The sequence below is a fragment of the Sus scrofa genome, chromosome 18 (assembly GCF_000003025.6).
Source record: "Sus scrofa isolate TJ Tabasco breed Duroc chromosome 18, Sscrofa11.1, whole genome shotgun sequence".
NCBI classification, from domain to species: domain Eukaryota; kingdom Metazoa; phylum Chordata; class Mammalia; order Artiodactyla; family Suidae; genus Sus; species Sus scrofa.
The window spans coordinates 54,806,140-54,828,318 of NC_010460.4; the positions used below are offsets into that span (position 1 = coordinate 54,806,140).

At 48.3% G+C, this 22,179-nt stretch overlaps 1 protein-coding gene across 3 annotated transcripts in view; it reads right to left on the reverse strand.

Moving 5' to 3' along the window:
* Nucleotides 1-22,179, reverse strand: part of POU6F2 (POU class 6 homeobox 2) — a 486,796-nt gene that overhangs the window by 61,307 nt on the left and 403,310 nt on the right. For all 3 annotated transcript variants that reach the window (XM_021079083.1, XM_013985842.2, XM_021079084.1), the window contains exon 6: nt 9,688-9,834. In XM_021079083.1, coding sequence (XP_020934742.1) covers nt 9,688-9,834 — 147 coding nt within the window. The remainder of the gene's footprint in view (nt 1-9,687; nt 9,835-22,179) is intronic.

Genomic DNA, 22,179 nt, shown 5'->3' on the forward strand with positions numbered 1-22,179 from the left:
AGGGTCTACTGTCCAGCAAAGTGACCCAGTCACACACACACATGTACACATTCTTTCTCTCACAGTAGCCTCCATCATGTTCCATCATTAGTGACCAGATATAGCTTCCTCTGCTACACAGCAGGATCTCATTGCTTAGCCACCCCAGATGCAGTCGTTTGCATCTGTTCACCCCAGACTCCGGGTGCATCCCACTCCCTCCCTGTCTTAACTCTCCCACGAGTTTGCTCATCTGCACAGCTGGGATAATCAGACCTACGGAGAAGCGTCCTGCGATCACACGTGACACCCGGCCGCGGTGAGGCCTCAGTGCGTGCGAGCTCTTATTTCCGTTGTTTTTTTCTAAAATCGCTTAGCCTAAAGGACCATTCTGCAAAAACACAGCACTGGGCTAAGACATAAAGATGGTTAAAGAGCTTTGCACATTGAAATGGTCCCCGTGGACATCAGTTAGGGATATTATTTTGCCACAAGGATGCATCAGTTGGAATGTAAACCATGCTAGTGAAACAAAGAGTGGAAACGTCACCCTTCCTTTGAGAGAGCTAGGTGTCTTCAGACTTACTGCTTGTCTAGAGTTACAGCTGGTTATTAGGTTGCTTCCTAAGTTAACTGGCCCCTTTCCCATTCTTTAGTCAGAACCATTGTGCCAACCGTCCCGATCCAGAACCCACACAAGAACACATTTCCCTATTTTCAGGAAAATGAAATATTCGTGGAGGAAGAATTTTTTTTTTTCAAAAATGCAGTGGCCAGAGGAAAAGAAATGTGTCAGCACACAAATCCAAAGTGCTGGTTTAGATGAGAGAGAGGGACCTGGCTCAGTCGTCAAAGGGAACCCCCTCACTGGCTGGTGCATTGTTTCTGCCCATGGCTTTGACGGTCCAGGACAGTTTGCCCCACTGATTTTGGCGGGGGGAGGACGGTAGCAGGATTTCAGAGGGCGCTTAATCTTCCAGGTTGGCTAGCTCGCTCGGCCGATGGCCCTGATGGAATTAACCCTTTCATTTCAGAACTGGGGCGGTAAAGAGGGAGCAGGAGGCGAGCGGGGCGACCTTTGGCAGGGCAGCGAAGGTTGGGCCGAACAATTCGCTGTCGTTCTGAGGCCCGACTGGGCTCTGAGACCCGCCTACGCAGCCGAGCCACCGCAGAAGCAAAGGCCTCGCATCAAATCCATCCCCCGTAATCACTGCACGCCTTCGGGGCTCGTTAGCGCCTTTTACCGCGAAGGGCGCCCCCACCCCCCAGAAGGGCGAGGACCTGAGGCCAGGCCTCCTCGCACTGAGCCCTCCACTCTCTCTACCCCTGCCCGGGCCTGCAGGTGACAAAGCTCGGGACCGCGGGGAGCCTGCGGGCTGCCTTCCGTTTTTTTGCCCGCTGCCTGTGTCGGGACTGTAGCCCCCAGGGGCTCTTCGGAGCGGCCTGGGGTCCCTTCTTTCCGCAAACGTGCTATGCAGGCGGGTGCACTCGAAACAGCAGCGCAGACATCACCGCAGAGCCCCGTTGGCAGAGCAGAACCTCCCTGGCGGTGGCTCCTTTTTGATCGAAGTCATTATTTCACGTTCGAAAACGTGGCATTTCCCAAAGAGAAAATTCTCCGAGATGTCAGGTGGACAAGGGAGTTTGGGGAAAGCGGGGTTAGAGAAATTAGAGGGGTTTGTGGCGCATTCGCTCGGTGGGGCGCCCCCCGGCGGGTCCTCATCCATATTCATCAGCCGCTGGGCCCTCCCGCCCACCTGCCGCCTGGGACTCAAGTCCCCGGGCTCCGGGCTCCGGGGATGCGCACGCGACACCGGCGCAGCATCTCCTTGCGTCTCCCCTGGAAGCCCGGTTTGTGCGGAGTCGTGAGAGGCGCATGTAAGGAAACATTGCTTTAATGCAACAGCCTCTCCTGCAATGAGGAAACAGAGCTTTTAACTGGGCTCAGAGGGGAAATTTGATCTGTTAGTGGAAAGAGGGAGGCGGTTTATTGTGGTTATTGTTTTATCTTTATTACTCGGACGAAGCCAGGGTAAAATTCTTATAATGTTACTAACCCCCTTACACATAGATTTCCCAGCCTCTAGAATGAGCAGATGTAAAACAAAAATGTCATTCTACTAAACAATGTTACTTGCTATGCATTTCCCTGAGTGTGATTTAATTCTTTTACACCTTTAGAACAAACTTCATATAATACTTGCAAATGAGAAAATAAAATGTTTTTTATATGGAAACATAACTGCCTACAAGCCTTAGTTCTGGGGGCACAACACAGTGATGGGATATGAGAAAACAAAATCTCTTGCCGGATTGTTTTCAGTTTTAGTTTGGAAAACATGGCCAAACCCATTCGTTGAACGGATGGCCTACACAGATTGCTCTGTTCATAATATTTTGGGGGAAATACTACAGTCGCCAACTCTGAAGTTTTAGATACCTACTCTGAATTTTTAGATACCTACTCTGAATTTTCAACAGAGTGTGTTTGATGCTTATTTATTCAAAATACATAAATATATATTCTATTTTTGTATTACAATAGTATTCTGTAATATGATTTTGTAACTTTAAAAAAACCCCAATGTTTTAGGAGTTCCCTTCGTGGCTCAGCAGAAACAAATCTGACTAGCATCCATGAGGATGCAGGTTCGATTCCTAGTCCCCCCTCAGTGCGTTAAGGAGCTGGTGTTGCTGTGGCTGTGGTGTGTGTGGGCCGAAGGCTATAGCTCCTACTTGACCCCTAGCCTTGGAACGTCCATATGCTTTGGTTGCGGCCCTAAATAAAGAAGACAAAAAAAAAAAACCAAAACAATGTTTTATAGTAAAAATTCAAAACTCACACAAAAGGCACCCCCGTCTTTCTCATTCTGATCACCCGAGGAAGCAAGGAGAGGGTGGAGGGAGGGGTGTTAGGACTTGGCTGTATCCGTGATGCTCCACTTGTAAAAACAAGCAAACGAGCTGAAGCTTGGGTGGAAAAAAGTTAGCGTCTAGGTGGCTGAACAAAGATGTCTTTTGTACTATTTTCCATGTAAAAATTATTGCTATTTTTCTATACATTTAACTTGCTTCATTGTAAAAAAATGAAACTCCAGCATTTATGTGAAACTCCCTAAACTGCTGACCAGCTGGCTTTAGCTGGATGTGGCTAAGGCACCTCGTTGGCTCTGGTCCCACGTCAGAGCGCCACACTTGATCTCCTTTGCGTAAAGTTTAAAATTAGCTTTACAGACGCGGCCAGCTGTGTCTTTGTTAGTTCTCTAATGCAACAGACCTAATAAAACCCACCAAGGGGCTCAGGGGACACTTACTGAATGAGTTCATTGCCTCTCAATCCTTTGGGTAAGATTTGCATGTATTATAACTGTATCTTTGTTCATCTTGTAGCGATTGTCTCCAAAAGAGTCTCACCTTTCTATTTAAATTATGGGTGGAATGACCTTAGCAACCCATAGTTCAGGGTGAGGTGCTGCTTTTTCATCCTCAAAGAATAGCTCTTGCATTAACGTATGGACAAATTCACATAATTTATTAAATTCTTAAGACACAGCAGACCCCATGGTAAGCACACTCCCTGCTCTTATCACATCTAAAACGCCACAACAAAAGTATGTGAAAAGTCTTATCACTCCCATTTTGCTGATGAGAAACAGAGGCCCAGAAAAGTCCTGTAACGTCTCTGAGGCCACAGAGCTAGAAACGTGTTCCTATCAGACCTGTTTCCTTCATTGCCTGTGTTCTTAGCAACTCTACTGCCTTCTAAAGATGTGAGTCGGCTTATGATTTATTACAATTCAGAGGAGCATCCCAATGTTGGCATTAAGTGTCTTCAATTCTGAAACGTGTAGTTTTTTTTTTTTTTTCTTCTTTTGGCCATGCCCTCAGCATGTGGAAGTTCCCTGGCCAGAGATCAAACCCTTGCCATATCAGTGACAACGTCGAATCCTTAACCACTGGGCACCAGGGAATGCCCCTAATATGCCCCTAATACATGTATTTTTCACCACTTTTGAACGCACTTTTGATACTGCAGTGGTCCTCCAGCTGTGCTGGTGGTGTTCCTGCCTCTCCACCCATCCCCCCCTCCAGCCCGGGCTACTATTCATATCAGCACATTGTTTTTCTTTAATCACGGTCTTGTGGTCATTTAGGAAGTGGCCCCTATTCTGCAGCAAATCCTTCCTTCTCGCCAAACCAGCTCTGCTTAGCTGTCGTTTATTCATACAATGCTGTATTCTTGGTAACCTGAATGGTAAGTTAAGGTAAGTCCCTTCAAATTTTTCTTCCACTTACGTATAAAAAAGTAATGTTTGTTTTGTTTGTTTGTTTGTTTGTTTTGCTTGAATGGGTCTTTAAAGGCTAAAAAGAGGGTTTTTGACTTGCTGCCACTTAAGAAAATTTCACAGTGGTCGAGAACTAATTTCATCAGGAAACATTCTGAGCTTCAGTTAAAATGTAAAATGCTTTCCTTAGCCCCAGGATAAAATAAAATTTCATTTGCTTTTACTTATCTGCAATAATGCCAATAAAGAGATATTGCCGGGGGAACATGAGGGAAGCCAATTCTGTAGCTGAACAAATCGATGGTAAATCTACTTGCCAAATCCTGAACAATCCCACTGAATAAGTGTTGGGAACACACACCCCCCCTGCACAGCCATAAACTGCAAACGCATAGCTTCTTGATGAACAGTAACAGGTGACGCTCACGAGCGATGGCGTTATTGAATGTGTGCCGGGGTACTGGACGTTTCTAAGCCCTTTCGCCCTAAAAGCTGGTGCCATCATAGTCCCCATTGTTCAGATAAAGAAACTGAGGTACAGAGAGGGTAGGTCAACCAAGAGAGGGTCAAGGGTGAGTGGTTCTGGAACCCATTTGCTTTTCCTGTACACTGTACTGCCCCTGAGATATCTATCTCCAAACCAAAGGAAGGTTTCCAGAAGATGCTAGAAAAACTCCAAACCATGATGGTGACAGTGAGAATTATGACAATCATTGAGTCTTTCACAGCCTACTCAGGTACTATGGTAGGTATTTTTTTCACATGTTATCTCATTTAATCTTTATAACCTAGGAGTTTAGATTTGATTAGTTTTAATTTTTACTTATTTATTTGCTTCTTAGGGCCGCACCTGTGGCATATGGAAGTTCCCAGGCTAGGGGTTGAATCAAAACTGTAGCTGCTGGCCTACACCACAGCTACAGCAATGCCAGATCCGAGCTGCATCTTCGACCTACCCCACAGCTCATGGTAACACCGGATCCTTAACCCACTGAGGGGGGCCAGGGATTGAACCTGCATCCTTATGGATACTAGTTGGATTTGTTTCTGTTGCACCACAACAGGAACTCCTAGATTTGATTATTTTTTATTTTATAATGAAACAGGCTCAGAGAGCTTAGGTAATTTGCTTAAGGTCACAGAGCTAGTTATTGCTAACTTTGGATACAAACATGTCTACAGCTAGTGCTTCTCCCATTACCTGGCTTCCACACCTGTGTCAGTTCCCGATTCAGTAAGCAGAGGGGACCAAAATGTTCTTCTCTAAACAGAGAATTCTCCAAAGAAGACACATGGATGGCCAAAAGACACATGAAAAGATGTTCAACATCACTCATCATCAGAGAAATGCAAATCAAAACCACTCGGAGGTACCACCTCACACCAGCCAGAATGGCCATCATCCAAAAGTCTACAAACAATAAGTGCTGGAGAAAAGGGAACCCTATTACACTGTTGGTGGAAATGTAAATTGGTGCAACCACTGTGGAAAACAGCATGGAGATGCCTCAGAACACTAAAAATAGAACTCCCATTTGACCCAGCAATCCCACTCCTGGGCATCTATCCAGAGAAAACCCTGACTCGCAAAGACACATGTACTCCAATATTCACTGCAGTACCATATACAATAGCCAAGACATGGAAACAACCTAAATGCCCATCGACAGAGGAGTGGATAAAGAAGAGGTGGTCCATATACACAATGGAATATTACTCAGCCATTAAAAAGAACAAAATACCGGCATTTGCAGCAACATGGATAGACCTAGAAATTCTCATGCTAAGCGAAGTCAGTCAGACAATGACACCAACATCAAATGGTTTCATTTGCATGTGGAATCTGAAAAAAGGACACATGAACTTCTTTGCAGAACAGACACTGACTCACAGACGTTGAAACCTATGGTCTCCACATAGGTTTGGGGGGTGGGGAGATGCCTGGGGATGGATTGTGATGATCATTATACAACTAATTACCATTGGGACACTGTGAAGTTGCGTGTGATGTAATTTTAAAATACTTTAACATACCCGGGTAAGGCGTATGCTTTGTGAATTTAGAATGTAGCATTTTATTAGAATTATTCACTCTTAGGACTGGTGTCTGACTCCTAAATTAACTAAATGAATGGCAGGGTTAAAAGGGTCTAGTGCGGCTGAAGTTTTTCCTCCATATATGCTCATAACTACTAATTGGGAAAAAAAAAAAACATAAAAATCCTTAGCTATAATGACACATCCCATCCCTTTAAATTTACTGAGGTCCAGTAAATGGAAACTGATTCCAGGACAGGGAAGCAAAATTTCAAGTCCCAGGGGATGGGATGTCTTCCTGCTGAGAGTCTAAGCCCTAGAGCCAGAAGGAAGATCTGGACACGTCTTCTTGTGTGGGGTGGACATCTGTGCGGCCAAGGGCACAGACCTAGGACTCCCTGCCCTCTGAGCACGAGCCACTGGCCCAGGCTGCCTTGGAGGGGTGGCGTTCGAATTTTGAGGATGAGGCTCTGGTTTAGGAAGGCCAAGTCATTGCTCCAGTGTCATAGGACCAGCACGAGGCAGAGCCTAAACCCCATCCCAGGCAGGTATGAGTTCAGTCCCGCTCTTACCTATGGAATCGTGCCACCTTGGTCTCCACGGAGCCAAGATCGTAGCAGTGGGGAGCAGGGACCAGGGCATTTCTGAGAACACAACGCCTCCCCCCGACCCCCGCCGCGCCCCGAGACGCCTTCTCAACAGACCTACCTGACCAAATTATCAGTGGAATGAAACCCACTTTTCTAACTTGGGTTGGGATTTCAATGTTTTCCCTTGTGGGAAAGCGCTGATGTCAAGAATGCAGAATGAAAGGGTCTCGAACGGCAGGAGGGTTTCTCTTCGTCTCTTTTCTGGGAAAGCTCCACGGAGATTTTTAAGGAACTGAAAGGGGGCTGAATACGTCATCCTAGTTTCCGTGGTATTTTGCGCGTGGCTCATACGCACCCACGCCAAATACGGTCTGCCTTTGGGGGTGCAGTCTGACTACTTTACTTTGCAAAGCTCAAACAAGTGCTGTTGTGCTAAGGATATAGGGCTTCCCTTTTTCTGGGGAGGTGACGGTTTTCTATCACAAGGAGTAAAAGAACCCCCAGTGCGCTAATGAATGTAGCCCATTCCGCTAGGGCACGATGCCATGGGGTGTGTCTAAACTCTCAGACAAGACGTCACAAGCAGGCAAGATGGATTTCTCTGTAAATGTAAGTTGGGTCTCTTTTTTTTTTTTTTTTTTTAGGGCCACACCCGCAGCATATGGAAGTTCTGGGGCTAGGGGTCAAATCAGAGCTGCAGTTACTGGCCTACACCAGAGCCACAGCAATGCCAGACCTGAGCCTCATCTGCTACCTACACCACAGCTCAGGGCCATGTTGGATCCTTAACCCACTGAGCAAGACCAAGGATCGAACCCGCATCCTTAAGGACAGTATGTTGGGTTCTTAACCCACTGAGCCACAACAGGAACTCCTTTTTTTTAACTTTAGGAGATTCGTATACCATCTCAAACCAACTATCCTAACACAGTTTCTAAAATAGAAAAAGTAAAGCTAAAATCAACGCTTATTCAATAGATAGAGAGTGCCAATCGAGATTCTACTCGGAAGCCCATTTTCCCAAGGGTACTCGTGGGCTGGGAGAGCTGTCCCAGGACGGGGGCTGGTCAAGGCTGCACAACGCAAAGGTGGTAACTCTAGCCCCTGAGAAGGAGGCAATGTGTAACTGGCAAAAATTCAGCCATCCAACCATCAGAAGCATAAAACTCCTTAATAATTCCTTCTAAACAATAAAGCATTTTTCTCCCTCAAAAATACTTAAGTGGCAGGGCAGCGTGGTACCTTTCACGTGGACATTGGAATAAAGAAATCAGAGGGCCTACACATCAGTGGTTACGCTGTCTCTTGAACTCTTAAAATTTACATTTCCAGGCCCATCGGGGTGTCCTACCGGGGGCGTGACGCAAGGGAGTGGCTTCCAGGATGGGCCTGACCTGAGTCTGTGTTACAGACATCATAACCAACCTTCCTCCACTCCAATTCCCCACCCTCCAGAAATCTTAATAGGCTTCTGTGAGCCTCCATGCAGAGCCAGCTGCATAAAATGATCCTTTGCTGAAAAGGGATTGGAACAGGGTTCAAGCCGACATTGAAAGGTGACTGCAGAGGGCACGCTGTTCACACAACCCTTCTTTGATGTGTGTGGTGTGCACCTGTGATCAGATGATTCATTACCTGGGGCCGCTCTTTGACAAGCTCCATCGTTCAGGCCTTGGGGTTCTGACGGGGCAATCCCACACCGGCCCAGGAAATAGAACAAGGTCAGCTTCTTCTCTCCCCCCTACCCGCCCGGATGTGGATGGAGCCGGTTTAGTCTATAATGCATCTCTGTTTACTCTTTATGTAAAATCCAAACAGGGTACAAGACACTGGCCATGCCTGTTCTCCCGAGAGCGGGCCAAGCAAGACGTGGGAACCCCACTGCTGGGTACATAACCCGGGGAGGGAAAATCTTGGCAAGGATGCAGGCTCCTTCTCTCTTGCGTTTCATCATCAGAAACAGCTACACCCGAGAACCAGGTGCCCCAGCCGAGCGCCACCTTTGAAGGGAGGGCACCGCTGACACTATCGGCTTCAACCTCTTAGGCTCTGCAGGCAGCTTTTAGGTTTACTGGAGCCTTGAAAAGGGACCAACCACCCGCATTTGAAGCTTCGCCAGCATCTTGGTGGCAGGACACAGGCACTTAGTGATATGAGGGGACAGCCTGTGCTGTGGGGAAGTGTTATTGGTCCTGGCAGATTGAGTAAAACGCCAAGGCCGCTAGAGTCTGCTTCTTTTGTGAGAATTTGCAAGAGGCCAGGCAGGTGCGCAATTGGCAGTTGGCATCACTCTAACTCACTTTGTTAACCTTCACGAGACATCTTGACTGGAAACCCACCACCTCCCCTTGCATCCAGAAATTGGCTTTCTTAAGGCTAATTTAGAAATTGTCGAGCAATTAGGAAAGGAAACTTACCAGTTTCCTCCATTACCCAAGTTTCAAAAAAAATGAAAAAAAAAAAAAGCAAAACTGAAATTTTCTTTATAAAATATAACTTTAAAAAAAAAGGAGTCTCCTAGTCACGAAAAGTAAATTTTTTTCAATTAAGGTCATAACACGAGTCATTATATAAATAAAACCCAAAGAAAACTTAGACATTATAGGGGAAGGAAAAAAAAAATCTTGCTGCTAAAATAGACCCCTCCCAACCCTTGTCCTCATCATGGCCAGTAAACATAATTTATTTGCCTCGAATGGCTGTGATTACATATCACTGTCATGCAAAAGAAATTCATTTCCTTTCCAAGTTCAATCTGCCATAAAAATTCACTCTTGTTCCCGTCTCCCACTCACCTGTCCTTGTGCATTAGTAACTAGTTGACCCGTGACCCCCTGAAGACTGGAGAGGGCATTGCCAAAGCCCTGTGAACTTGCTATGGAGCCCATGGCTGCTGCTGCTGCAGCCGCTGCAGCCTGACTTGCTAGTGGATTATTAACCAGCTGCAAAGAGAGAAAAGATTAGGGTGAAACCACCGAGACAGGCACAGCACACGGCAACAACATTCACTTGGGGAGGCAGTTCTCACTCCGAATGGCTCATGCAAAGGGCCTGGAACCCGTGGGCGGGGGGCATTCCCTCTGAGGCTGTGGGGTTGGGGTGAGGTTGGAAACGGGGCTGGAAGGGACCTCGTCTTCACCAACCCCGGCTGCTCCGTGGAGCCTGGGTTTGGGACTCGAGCAGGTGGGCCGGGAGCCAGGTGGGCTGTCAGGACCTCCCCGACGGAGAAATGATTTGAGAGAGGTCTCTAAGTTTTGTTCTCTAGACTAAATGCAGTTCTGAGACACTGTCTGCTTTCCTGGAGGCAGCCAGTCCAAACGCGGGATGAACGCAGGATGGGAGGCAGTGGGGAGGAGGGAAGAGCGGGTGGGAATTTCTGCAAGCGGGTTTAGCGCTTTCACGGGTGCATCGCAGTCTCTTTTAGGGTCCAAGGTCATTCCACTGCCTTCTCCAAGGAAGAAGGAAACCAAAGTCAGGAGAAATGGAAACCTCCAGCCTCTGTGCTCTCAGAGCAAGAGCCTGCAGTGGGGGCATTTGGGGTCGGGGAGGGCCGCTCCTCCGAACCACGGGGTTCACGGCCAAGGACAAGAGGACCCTTGGTGAGCGGTCAGGTTGACCTCGGCTTGCTGTTGTAGTTGGTGTATGGCCTTCCCTTGGCCTCTTTCCTGGGACAAGAGGAAACAAGGGAGGAGAATTTGACTGGGGTCAGGGGAGGGAGCAGCCCAAGGAGGCGGTTAGGGCTGCCAAATTTTGTTTTTCTGTGGAGACCAATTCAATATTCTTTATCCTGCCAATTTTCCACGTCGCAGGTTTTCAAGCCTTCTGACCATGAGGCAGAAGTGTAGCCTGAACTAAAATCTGCATTTAGGTTAATGACTAGATATAAATGCAAGAAACATTTAAACTATTTTCACAGTATTGGTTTTGATACATGAATTTCATTTGTATTTATTCTAGGCTGTTATTTTTTTTCATACAGTTCCTCTCAAGTACAACAATTGTGTATAATAATGCATTTTTCCATCACCCATCCCCACATCCATGAAATTCCTGCATTTAGCAGAAACCTGCCAAGACTAAGCCTTGGTGGAAAAAAATTAATGCCATATTTAATTCAAGTTCTAGAAGTTCTTTTAAAGATGCTTCTTCTTTTTTCTTTTTAACCTGCTTCACTTTGTCTTTACTGTCTCTGTTTCTTTTCTTTTTCTCTTTTTTTCTTCTTTTCTACTCTTTCCTTCCCTCAAAACCTATTTTATCACCGAATTCCTTTGGAAATTTGCTGAGAGCTTACATCATCTGGTGAGGACAGAAATACTATCAAAGGAAATATGAAAAAGGACCAGAATTTAATAATTCCTTTTTCCCCCTCGTTAATGTGGTGTTTTTATCTTCTTGACTCATTTATAACCAAATTTCATAGAACTAATTCTACAGCAATACTATTGGCCCAGCACATTTTTTTTTTGTTTTTTTAAGGAATGGATACCTATTTTCAGCTCATTACTTGGCCTTTATCTCTTTCCTAAAAGATAATAATGATTTTCTTTTTAAGAAGAAAAAAAAAAAAAATTCTCATTCATCAGCCGCAAGAGAAACCCTGTCTTATCCTAGATAACCACCATGGGATTTAAACTTCGAATTGGCCTTGATCTTGGTTTCCGGAGTAGATGTGTTTAGTGCATCTGAGGCCAGTAATGGTGGATGTTTAATATAAACGCTCCTTCCTCTTGGCTTGATTCCCTAAAGTGAAAGAGCCCACGGTGTGTTCTTTGCTGTCGCTCCTCCGCTGAGAAGACCGCTCTGGGAGCACCTGCTCCAAATGGCCAGGATGGACACTGCCCAGCGCCACACAAGTCCCAGGTCATCTGCCAGCTGCTGTGTGCACTTCTTTCATACAACACAAACTGAACTCATAAGCAGATTCCTGGGTTTCAGGGAGATCTCACAATAAACTTCTCCATCTCAAAGACTGAATTATGTGCAATTTGGTTTTAACGCTGCAAATGCAATTTTGTGGATAAATTTGGGGTGAACTTTTATTTATCTACTGCCTTTTTTTTTTTTTTTTTTTCCCCAGGACTGCACCTGTGGCATATGAAGGTTCCCAGGCTAGGGGTCGAATCGGAGCTGCAGCTGCCAGCCTACACCACAGCCACAGCAATGTGGGATCCAAGCCCCATCTGCGACCTCCACCACAGCTCACGAAATGTCAGATCCTTAACCCACAGAGCGAGGCCGGGGATGAAACCTGGGCCCTCATGGACGCTAGTCAGATTCTTAATCCACGGAGCCACAACACAAACTCCAGCAGTGATTCCTACTTAAAAGCAAATACTTAAAAAAAATTGTAAGACATTTCCTTAATATCTAGGTCAATCAAAAATTCAGGTAGGAAATTTTGGAATTATTTTCTAGATACAACACAATGGTGTAGGTAAGAATTCCTGACATCCAGCTCACTTGCATATTGTTCAGCTCGAATCCCATGTCACTGCAATACAAGTAGGCATTATATAAAGGATAAACTATTGTTCTGAATATAAAACAAAGCAGCCACTTAAAGGCAGGCTCTGACCTTTTGTGATATGGGGCCAGCAACGGGTGCCTGTCTTTGCCTTGGAAGATGGCCTCAGCCATCACAGATTTAGATTTGGTTAATTTTTTTTTGAATTTTTCACCTTACTGTTATTCAAGTTTTCATAAAGGTATTACCTGCATTGGATACTGCAAAAGGTACAAATAGATGGAAAATGTATTCTCCCCTTCCCTACCTCCTGGTGCAAAATGTCCCCCGTAGCAGCAATCACGGAACCATTGGCTGCGTAGCCTCCTCAAGGCACACACCAGAGTGCACGTCTGCTGGTTAATTTTTTAAAACATGTTGATTTCCTCTATCTCGTGGTCTTCGTTTGTTCCTTTTTCTGCCACCTTCCCCTCTTAATGGAGCAAATGCCAACTGGCAGGCGCTCCTCCTTCCTGCTCTGCATCTGTAGGTCTTTGTGAAGGTCATGGGGTGGGGGCGCTCGCCATCCCTGAGAGGCGGGGCTAGACGTGAGGGCGGGGGAGTGAGTGGCGTGTCCGGCCGGGGGCCGGGGAGGGGGGGCAGGTCAATCTGTAAGTTGACGGCATCTCGGGTGGAGCGCTGGTGATGGAGGCAGCGTCGTAACTGCCTTTCGGCTCTTCTGTGTGTGACTCTGCCGGGGCCGGGCTGTACCATGCATGTGCATTTGCGGCAGGGATGGGGCGGGATGGCTGGGCAACCGCAGCCTTCTCATCACCTCGGGCCGCGGCGCTCGGTGTGGTCTCCAGCCACGTCCTATTAGCAGTGCTCCTCTCAGCACGTCTTCCTGATGGGACTCCCCGCGCGGATCCGGACAGCGGGGCGCCCAGGCACCGCGCACGCGCACGGCGAGCATCTTGACGTCCTGGGACCGACCGGATGTTCGCAGTTGCGGCCAAGGGCAGCCCTCAGAGCTCTCCGGCCCACGCGCCTCACCGCCAAGCACGGCCCCAATGAGGGCCCCGCGGCGCGTACTTGTGTTTTCATCGGGCCCCTCAAAAGGCGCATGCTGGCTTCTGCGCCTGCTTGTTTATGAACGTGGACGCTCTCTCAGCAGGGATGTGCAGACGGAAAGAGGCCTCATGCCACGTGCCCCTGGGTTCTGGGCCTTGAATACATTCAGCTCTCCTTTGCTAAACCTCACTCTAGACACCTACTACTAGAAACACTTTTTGTTTGGATTTTTAGGGCTGCACTAGCAGCATGTGGAAGTTTCCAGGCTAGGGGTGGAGCAGGAGCTGCAGCTGCTGGCCTATGCCACAGCCACAGCCATGCCAGATCTGAGCCGCATCTGCGATGGACACCACAGCTCACTGCAATGCCATCCTTAACCCACTGAGCAAAGCCAGGGATCAAGCCTGCATCCTCATGGTTACTAGTTGGGTTCCTTACCCCTGAGCTGCAGCGGGAACTCTGAAACACTAACTTCTTAAGACAGCTCTGTGTGCCCAAATTTTAGAGAGTGAAATAACAGAATGCTACAACCAAACCTGTTTCGTCCTGGTAAGGAAGGGCTCCAAACCTCACAGAGCCTGGGCCATCCGCTCATGCCGCTGTGGGCATCAGCTCTGAGAACAGACCCCCTTGGCCTGTGACTGCAAGAAAACCATGCCTCCCATTCTCAGAGGTTAAACGGGTGTAAAGATGGCACCGCAGCTCAGAGTGATGATGAGAATTAAGTGAGACAACATATACAAAAGGTTTGGAACAATACTTAGCGTATAGCGTGTTCTCATTAATGTCAGAGCCGTGATTCTCACCGTTCATTCTGTGCGTCGGGATTTTGAACTAGTAAGCTTATCAGAATTACAACTCCCTCCACAAATATCTTCTTATTCTGGAAATAATGTGAACACAGGTAACTGAATTCTGTTTATATATACATATATATATTTTTTTAAATTTTTTTTGGTCTTTTTGCCATTTCTTGGGCTGCTCCCGCGGCACATGGCTGGTCCCAGGCTAGGGGTTGAATTGGAGCTGTAGCCGCCGGCCTACACCGCAGCCACTGCCACACGGGATCCGAGCCGCGCCTGTGACCTACACCACAGCTCATGGCAACACCAGATCCTTAACCCACTGAGCAAGGCCAGGGATTGAACCCGCAATCTCACGGTTCCTAGTCAGATTCGTTAACCACTGCGCCACCACGGGAACTCCTGTTTTTATATTTTAAACTGAATTCTCTCACTATATTTTGCTTATTTTTATTTTACTTTAAAATTTTTATTATTTTTTGCTAACTTTTTATTATTTTATTTTTTTTGTCTTTTGAGGGCTGCACCTGTGGCATATGGAGGTTTCCAGGCTAGGGGTTGAATCAGAGCTACAGCTGCCGGCCTCTACCACAGCCACATCATATTTTGCTTATTTTTCAAGAGCAGCTTGAAGGAAGCTATTAGCCAAGTAATGTGACTATTGAATGAGGTGAGTTTCATAATTGAAAAGATAAACATGCTGTTTAAAAATATTTGGGATGGGAGTTCCTTTGTGGCACAGTAGGTTGAGGATCTTGTGTTGCCACGGTCGCTGCTGTGGGGTGGGTTTGATCGCTGGCCCCTGGAACGTCCACACACTGCAGATGGGGCCCAAAAAATTATTTGGAACTGGAGGGCGTCAGAAAGAAGTATGTAAAGCATGCTGCTGCTGCTTGCTTGGCTGGGACCTCTCATATTTGATCATTTACAGAGAAATGTACAGAGAAAGCACTGTTTTGATTCTGAGGCCAGGCTAGAGAGAGGGCAGACCAGCCACCTTTTCTAGTCTGTTATCTCACACTTTCTCCCCAACACGTTAAGTTAGGTTTCCAGAAGGAATTCCATTTGCCATTTAATTCCTGCCTCGTGCCAAAATACTGTGAGTGAGTCGGTCCCACGGTTACTGATTTGACAGTGAGGGCACAGAGGAAGAGGATTTATAAAAAGAATTTCCCGTAGGATGTGCAGGGGTTGATTTCTATATTCACGTATCACCAGGGGTACTCGTTACTCATCTCATCATGAGAATAGACCCACATTCTCAAATCTATAGTGCTTTCTGCACATTTTCATTAACTGTGGACACTAACTGGTAACGAGAAGAAAAGCTTCGCTAAACTTTCTTCAAGGATTCCTCTTAGGAGTTCCCTTGTGCCACAGCAGAGTAAGGATCTGGCATTGCCACTGCAGTGGCGCAGGTTTGATCCCGGCCTGGGAACATTCACAGGTGGCAGGTACAGCCAAAAACATAAAAGGATTGCTCTGTGATGATGTCATAGGTGTGATGTCAGATGGTGTCGCTGCACAACGGCGGGTCTTGCCCCTTCTTCTCTTTCTCTGAAAGACTCATCCTGCAGCCTGCGAAAGCGCGCAGGTTTGTTGAATCTGGGCATTCGTCATCAGGATGTTCTGTGTGAAAAGTGGCTGATGACATCCGTCTGTCATCATAAACCTCGTTTGCAAACATGTCAGCGTGGGTGGCATTCGCCTGTGGCCCTACATTCTATGGCTCTGTCTCTCTGCGGGGAGGACCTTGTGAATGCAACGGGCTCCAACCACTCTTGGGAGCATAATTGCCCACGATCTACAGTTTTATCCTTCGCCTCATGAGCTCCGTGAGTTTTACGGAGTATGGGTTTTGGAGCCGCTCTTTTTGCTACTAACTTTTCAGTTGAAAACTCGGGAACTGCGGTGCCACTTGTTTTTCCATGAGGGTGTCGATAAGCACACTTGTTGCAATCCCCCCCATTGAAGGTCTGAAATGACTCGCATCGCCTGCCTAGAAACATGGCTTTTCAAGTTCATCTACACAGAACTGGACTATACTTATGCTGTTCACATGAAGAACCCATGGGGACTCTTTTACCCAAACCAGTATCTCCCCCTCCTCCTCTCAAGTCCTCTCTTAAAGGGCAAGGAAGCGCCAGTAGGCAAATAGGGGCAGGGCGGCCGACTCATCTCAACGGTCCCCTTGCTGTGAGGTTGATCCTCCAGGTTTTCCTCGGGGTCTCATGATTATCATGTGTTATAAAACCTCATAACAGTTAGAAACCAGTTTTGTGCGTTTTAATATTGAGCCAAGCTTTGCTGCTTGCTCTCTGCCCCCTTCCCTGGAGAGATGACAGCGTGATGGATGCTAACCATCTTTCTGCCAACCAAGAGGCTCCATTCCCGTTGCTGGGAAGGCTCAGACTGGACGACTGAGGTTTGCAGTGAGGACTCTCGGGCACTGGAACGTCCTGAAACACCTGGGAGTCATCCGCGTAAAATCACACGGATTTCAGTGTGGTCTCAGAATGGATTTGATTTTAATTTTGTGGCAAAGCTGTTAAGTATAGTAACTTTCCATTAACACTCCAGTAACTTTTTTTTTAATGGCCACGCACACAGCACATAGAAATTCCTGGGCCAGAGGTTGAATTTGAGCCATAGCTGTGACCTACACCACAGGTGCAGCAATGCCAGACCCTTTAACCCCCTCTACTGGGCTGAGGACCCAACATGCACTTGTGCAGCAACCCGAGCCACTTCAGACTCCTAATCCACTGTGCCATAGAGGGAGCTCCTCCAGGAATCTTCTATCAACACTCAGCCATACTGACGAACAGAGGAATTTTCCAAATAACTGAAGTCTGAGGTTGAGTCCTCCAGAAACAGGATGGAGGGCGGGAGGGAGGAATTCCAGTCTGGGAGGGGCTCTGGGGCGTGACTTCCCACCCGAGGTAAGGAAACAGGCGGCCCTCACTCCACATCTGACAGTCAAGGCAACAGCCCTGGGTAGAGGAGAGGCTTGGGAATCAAATCCCCCGGCATTGTTGGTGGTGGGTTCCCAGGAGGATGGACACAGACGCCCCCCACCCCCCGCCCGCATCCCGAATGTGGCTGTTCATCTTGGGGACCTGCTGCGGGCATGGGTACAGCCCAGCACCCAGCACAAAATCTCTACCCTTCCTGGAATGTGGTTGCTCAAGCTGGGCAGCAAGACACAATGGCCTGCGGAAAACACCTGTCTGCGTAGACTCACCACCTGCAAGGACGAACTGCCCTCTGTCCTGGGACTCGACCCCCTCCCCCTCCCCTGACCGCCCCCTCCTCCTTCGCTGTTCCCACCACAGGTTCCCGCCATAACTCCATCCAGCCACAGATGCCCGCCACAGAAGCCGGAGAAGCCCAGCGCCTCCTCACCGTCGGGCCGGTGCCATCTGGGGCTCAGCCCGCCCCCCTCTGAGGCCTTCATAAATCTCTCTGGCTGTACCCACGTGGCCTTGCACCTTCCTCCCTCGGCAAACCTGACCAGTGGCTCTTTGCTCCTGGGGCAAAGTAGAGTCCTGCCAGTGAGTGCCCTGGGTGCTGGTTGCTGAAAGCTCCCCCCACCCGCCCCGAGGTGGGGGCAACTTACAGAAAAGAAGCCTTCCAGGGAATCTGGGCGGGGACGGGAACACTGACTGCGACAGGCCAAACGTCACTCCCCTTCCCTCAGTAAAGCCTCCGCCCTGCAAACATTCATGCAGGGGGTCCCCGCTATGTTTTGGACACAGTGGGAGGGAGCCGGTGACAGACTGACATGTTCCTACCCTCTGGGAGCTTCCCGTCAAACAGGGAAGGCGATCTGGTGGGAGGAGATGGGAAGCGGGAGAAGATGAGCCGCCCGGGAGCAGCACCCGGACCTGGAGGGGGTGGCGTCCGGGCGGCGTCGGGGAGAGCGGAGGGCAGCCCTGGGTCTCAGAGTTGCAGGGACACGCGGCTGGCAGGGCCCGAGACATTCGGGCTGAAGGGGACAGGGAAGCAGCGCAGGCTGAGGATGAGGCGCTCGTCTTCCGCAACCGACTGCCTGGGGTCCCGTTGCGAGGCTGCCAGGCACGGAACCTCTCTGCTACGGTCTGCGGGCGCATCTCCTCTCTCCAGTTTCTCCCCGGCATCTTCATCCCCGACGGTGGTGCTCTGGGAGCGGGGCCCTCGGGGAGGCGCTCACGTCACAGGGGCGGAGCCTGTCTGAGTGGGATCCGTGCCTTTTAGGAAAGAGGCGCCCAAGGACACAGCCAGCAGGCACTGGGAACCAGGAAGAGGGCTCTCAGCAGAATCAGCCCTGCTGGGGCCTTGATCTTGGACTTCCCAGCCTCCAGAACTGTGAGAATTACACTTCTGCTTCATTAAGCCCTGCAGTCTGTGGTATTTTGCTACAGCAGCCGGAGAGGACGGAAACACTCGCCGTGTCTTGCTTTCTTCAGTTTTAGTAAAATGGGGACACGAAGAGAAGGGACGATGTCATAGGGATGGCGTGAAAAATACATGAATTAACACATTGCAAAAAACGCTCCTGGCCTGTCGTAAACACCATGCAAGTTTTGCTGTAGTAATTTCTATTCCTCCAGGAAGGTGTGGCCATTCTGCTGTTCTAGGGTTGAGTCCCCGTGGCCCCTCGCTCCCTCTGGAGTCACACCGGGCTTTTTGCAAGTCCTCAACCACCCTGGGGTGTTGGCGCTTGCTGTTTCTACAGATGCAACCCTTTCCCATTCACGCCTCTCTTCCCCCGGGTCAGCTCCTGAGAGACACCTTCTTCAACTACTTTATCTAAAAAGCTTTCTTTTAGAGATTCATGCCAAGACATGTACACGGAAATGAGGCTGAGGATGCATTTTAAAATCATCAGTGCGATGGAGAGAGAGGGTGGGGGTATCATGCAAGGGGGTCGGTCCACAGTTGGTCACTGGAGAAGCTGGATGGTGAATCGGTACGGTTCATGACACTATTTTTTTCTACTTTTATATGTGCTTGCAATTTTCCCTAATACAACGTTTTAACCAATTCCCTTTCGCTCTCCACCTAGTCTTCTCATGTATTTCATGGCACTTGTAGAGTCTAACATTCAATCGCTTACTTGTTTTTGCTCTTCATCCCTCTCTTTAGAATGCAGATTTGGGGTCGCTGCTGTATCGTCAGCTCCTTCAATACTTCCAGGCACCAAGTACTACTGAGTCAGCCTTCGATCGACTCTGACTGAGTGAACGTGTGAGCTGACGATACCTCGGTCTTGCTGGGACCTTGGCGGGAGCTCGACCCTTCAACTTACAGAAAAGACTAAGAATTTCGGAGGCAAATTTGTTTACACTCATCTTTGAAAAAATACAGCACCATACTTTGGTCGATCACACCCGCTCACTGACTGGCTGGAAGCCGGAACACGGTGACTCTGTCCTGAGGGTTCACGAATCATCCCTGATGGGTCAGTTCCTCCTATGAGTCAGCACCAGCTGGCCTCTCAGCTGCCCTGGGGAGACTCCCGCAAGGCATCCTGGGAATATCCCAGGATATAAGGCTCAGCAATGGCAGCCTCAGAGATGAAGGCCCAGCTCTTCCCTGGACACCCCGGATCAAAACTGCATGCTTGGAATCGAGTGGGGACGGGGCTGGGTGGAGGGCGTAAGCTCTAGGTTTGATGCTATCTGGGAGCTGAAGGATCAGGTGGCAGTGAGTGGGGGCTTTTAGTGTCATTATTTTTTAATCCTTGGTTCGTGGTGGTGGAGATGGAGTTGGGCTAAGACGTCTACATGGCCAGCCCAGCCTTGTGGACTGGAGCAAAGCCCCTGCAGACAGCAGCATGGGCGGGAGCAGAAAGGCCTGGTTTCCCCAGATAAGGATGGATCCATGTGCAATGCTGCTTTGAGGCCAGATGACAGCGTGTGACCTCAACGGGGAAGGGGCGTGCTCTTGCACAGCCTCACTGAGCTGGGATGTCGGGAGGTATCTGGGCGCTTGGGCATTTAGATGGTCTGTGGTCACTGGATGCAGAGTCAAAAGTAAGGTTCTACTCAGATGGCTTCACAAACCCTGCACACCATTGCGGGCGGATGATGAGGGGGGTGGGGCATCTACGAGCACAGGTGGATGCCCTGGGAATGTTCTAGAAGTACACTGGAGAGAGAGGTGGATTGGCAGGGGGCCGGGTCCAGCTCTGCAGGCTGACTGATGAGATCTGTATCCAGGAAACAAGGACCACTTGAGGCAGGGGAAGAAAAAGAACAAGCCTGGCCAGCAAACTGTGATTTGGTGGCAAAATCTTAGAAAGCTCTGCGAAGGGATGCATTTCTTTTTTATGTTTAAATTTGCTGATAAAATTGTCAAACCCAGAGTTGAGGGGAAAACTAGCTTTTAACTTACCCCGGTCATTCGATTTTGAAGCAGAAAGGTCAACATTGTGGAAACCCATCAACCCCACATCAGATTTTATCCAAGTCCTGTGTACACCAATGCCGTGTTACCACGCGCTTACACATCTCATTTCCTTTTCTGTCTAGCCCTCCATTTAATAACCTGAAAATCTGTCTTTTTATTGAGTTTCATGCTATTCGCTTACTTACATACAATAGTGCTCTTCTTACCAATTGCCTACTGTCATGGCACATTAGTTAGGTGAATTTGTTGATGTTTCAAAATTACTCCTGTATTTTTTATTCTATCATCCAGTTTAAACAAGAGATTGGGAGCACTCCTCCGATGAAAGAAAAAGGGCTATTTTTTTAACAGAGTAAATTGCTTCCATGGTGCAGTCGTTGGTACTATTCTCATTTCTATAGCTATGAGAACGCACAGCTCACGCTTGCCCCACCCACACCTAATCAAGTTACTCCCCAACACGGGTTGAGCCCCTGCAGGGAACACAGGTACTACTGAGAGCAGAAGAAAGATAAGGAAGGACGAGGCACTCAGAGAAAGACAAGACAGGGGCTGCTCTATGGAGCCACAGGACAACTCTGTTCATCAAATATTGAAGATATTCTTTTTTTTTTTTTTGTCTTTTTGCTATTTCTGGGGCTGCTCCTGCAGTATATGGAGGTTCCCAGGCTGGGGGTCGAATCGGAGCTGTAGCCGCCAGCCTATGCCAGAGCCATAGCAACGCGGGATCTGAGCCACATCTGCAAACTACACCACAGCTCATGGCAACGCCGGATCCTTAACCCACTGAGCAAGGCCAGGGATGGAACCCGCAACCTCATGGTTCCTAGTCAGATTCGTTAACCAATGGGCCACAACGGGAACTCCTGAAGATATTAATTCTGCTCGTAGCCATGGGCCAGGCTCTGAGCCACAGCCCAGGGTAGCTTCTTACTTTGACTGCTTCCAGTCTAATGGATGAACTGCTGATTTCCACCTGCTGTAGCCATGCCATAAGAAAGTGGTACCCATGTCTGTGAGTCTGTTTCTGTTTTGTAGATAGGCTCATTTGTGCCACATTTTAGATTCCGCATATAAGTGATATCATACAGTATTTGTCTACAGAACCAGACTTAGAGACATAAAGAACAGACTTGTGGTTGCCAAGGGGGTAGGGAGAGGGAGTGGGATGGACGGGGAGTTTGGGGTTGGTAGATGCAAACTTTTACATTTAGAATAGATAAGCCATGAAGTCCTACTGTGCAGCACAGGGAGCTATATCCAGTCTCTCGTGAGAGAACATATGATGGAAAACAGGATGAGAAAAAGAATGTGTGTGTGTGTGTGTGTGTGTGTGTGTGTGTGCGACTGGGTGACTGTGCAGCAGAAACTGGCACAACACTGTAAATCAACTATCAACTGTACTTTAAAAAAATTTTAAAAATAGGAGTTCCCATCGTGGTGCAGTGGTTAACAAATCCGACTAGGAACCATGAGGTTGGGGGTTCAATCCCTGGCCTTGCTCAGTGGGTTAAGGATCTGGCATTGCCATGAGCTCTGGTGTGGACTGCAGACACGGCTTGGATCCCATGTTGCTG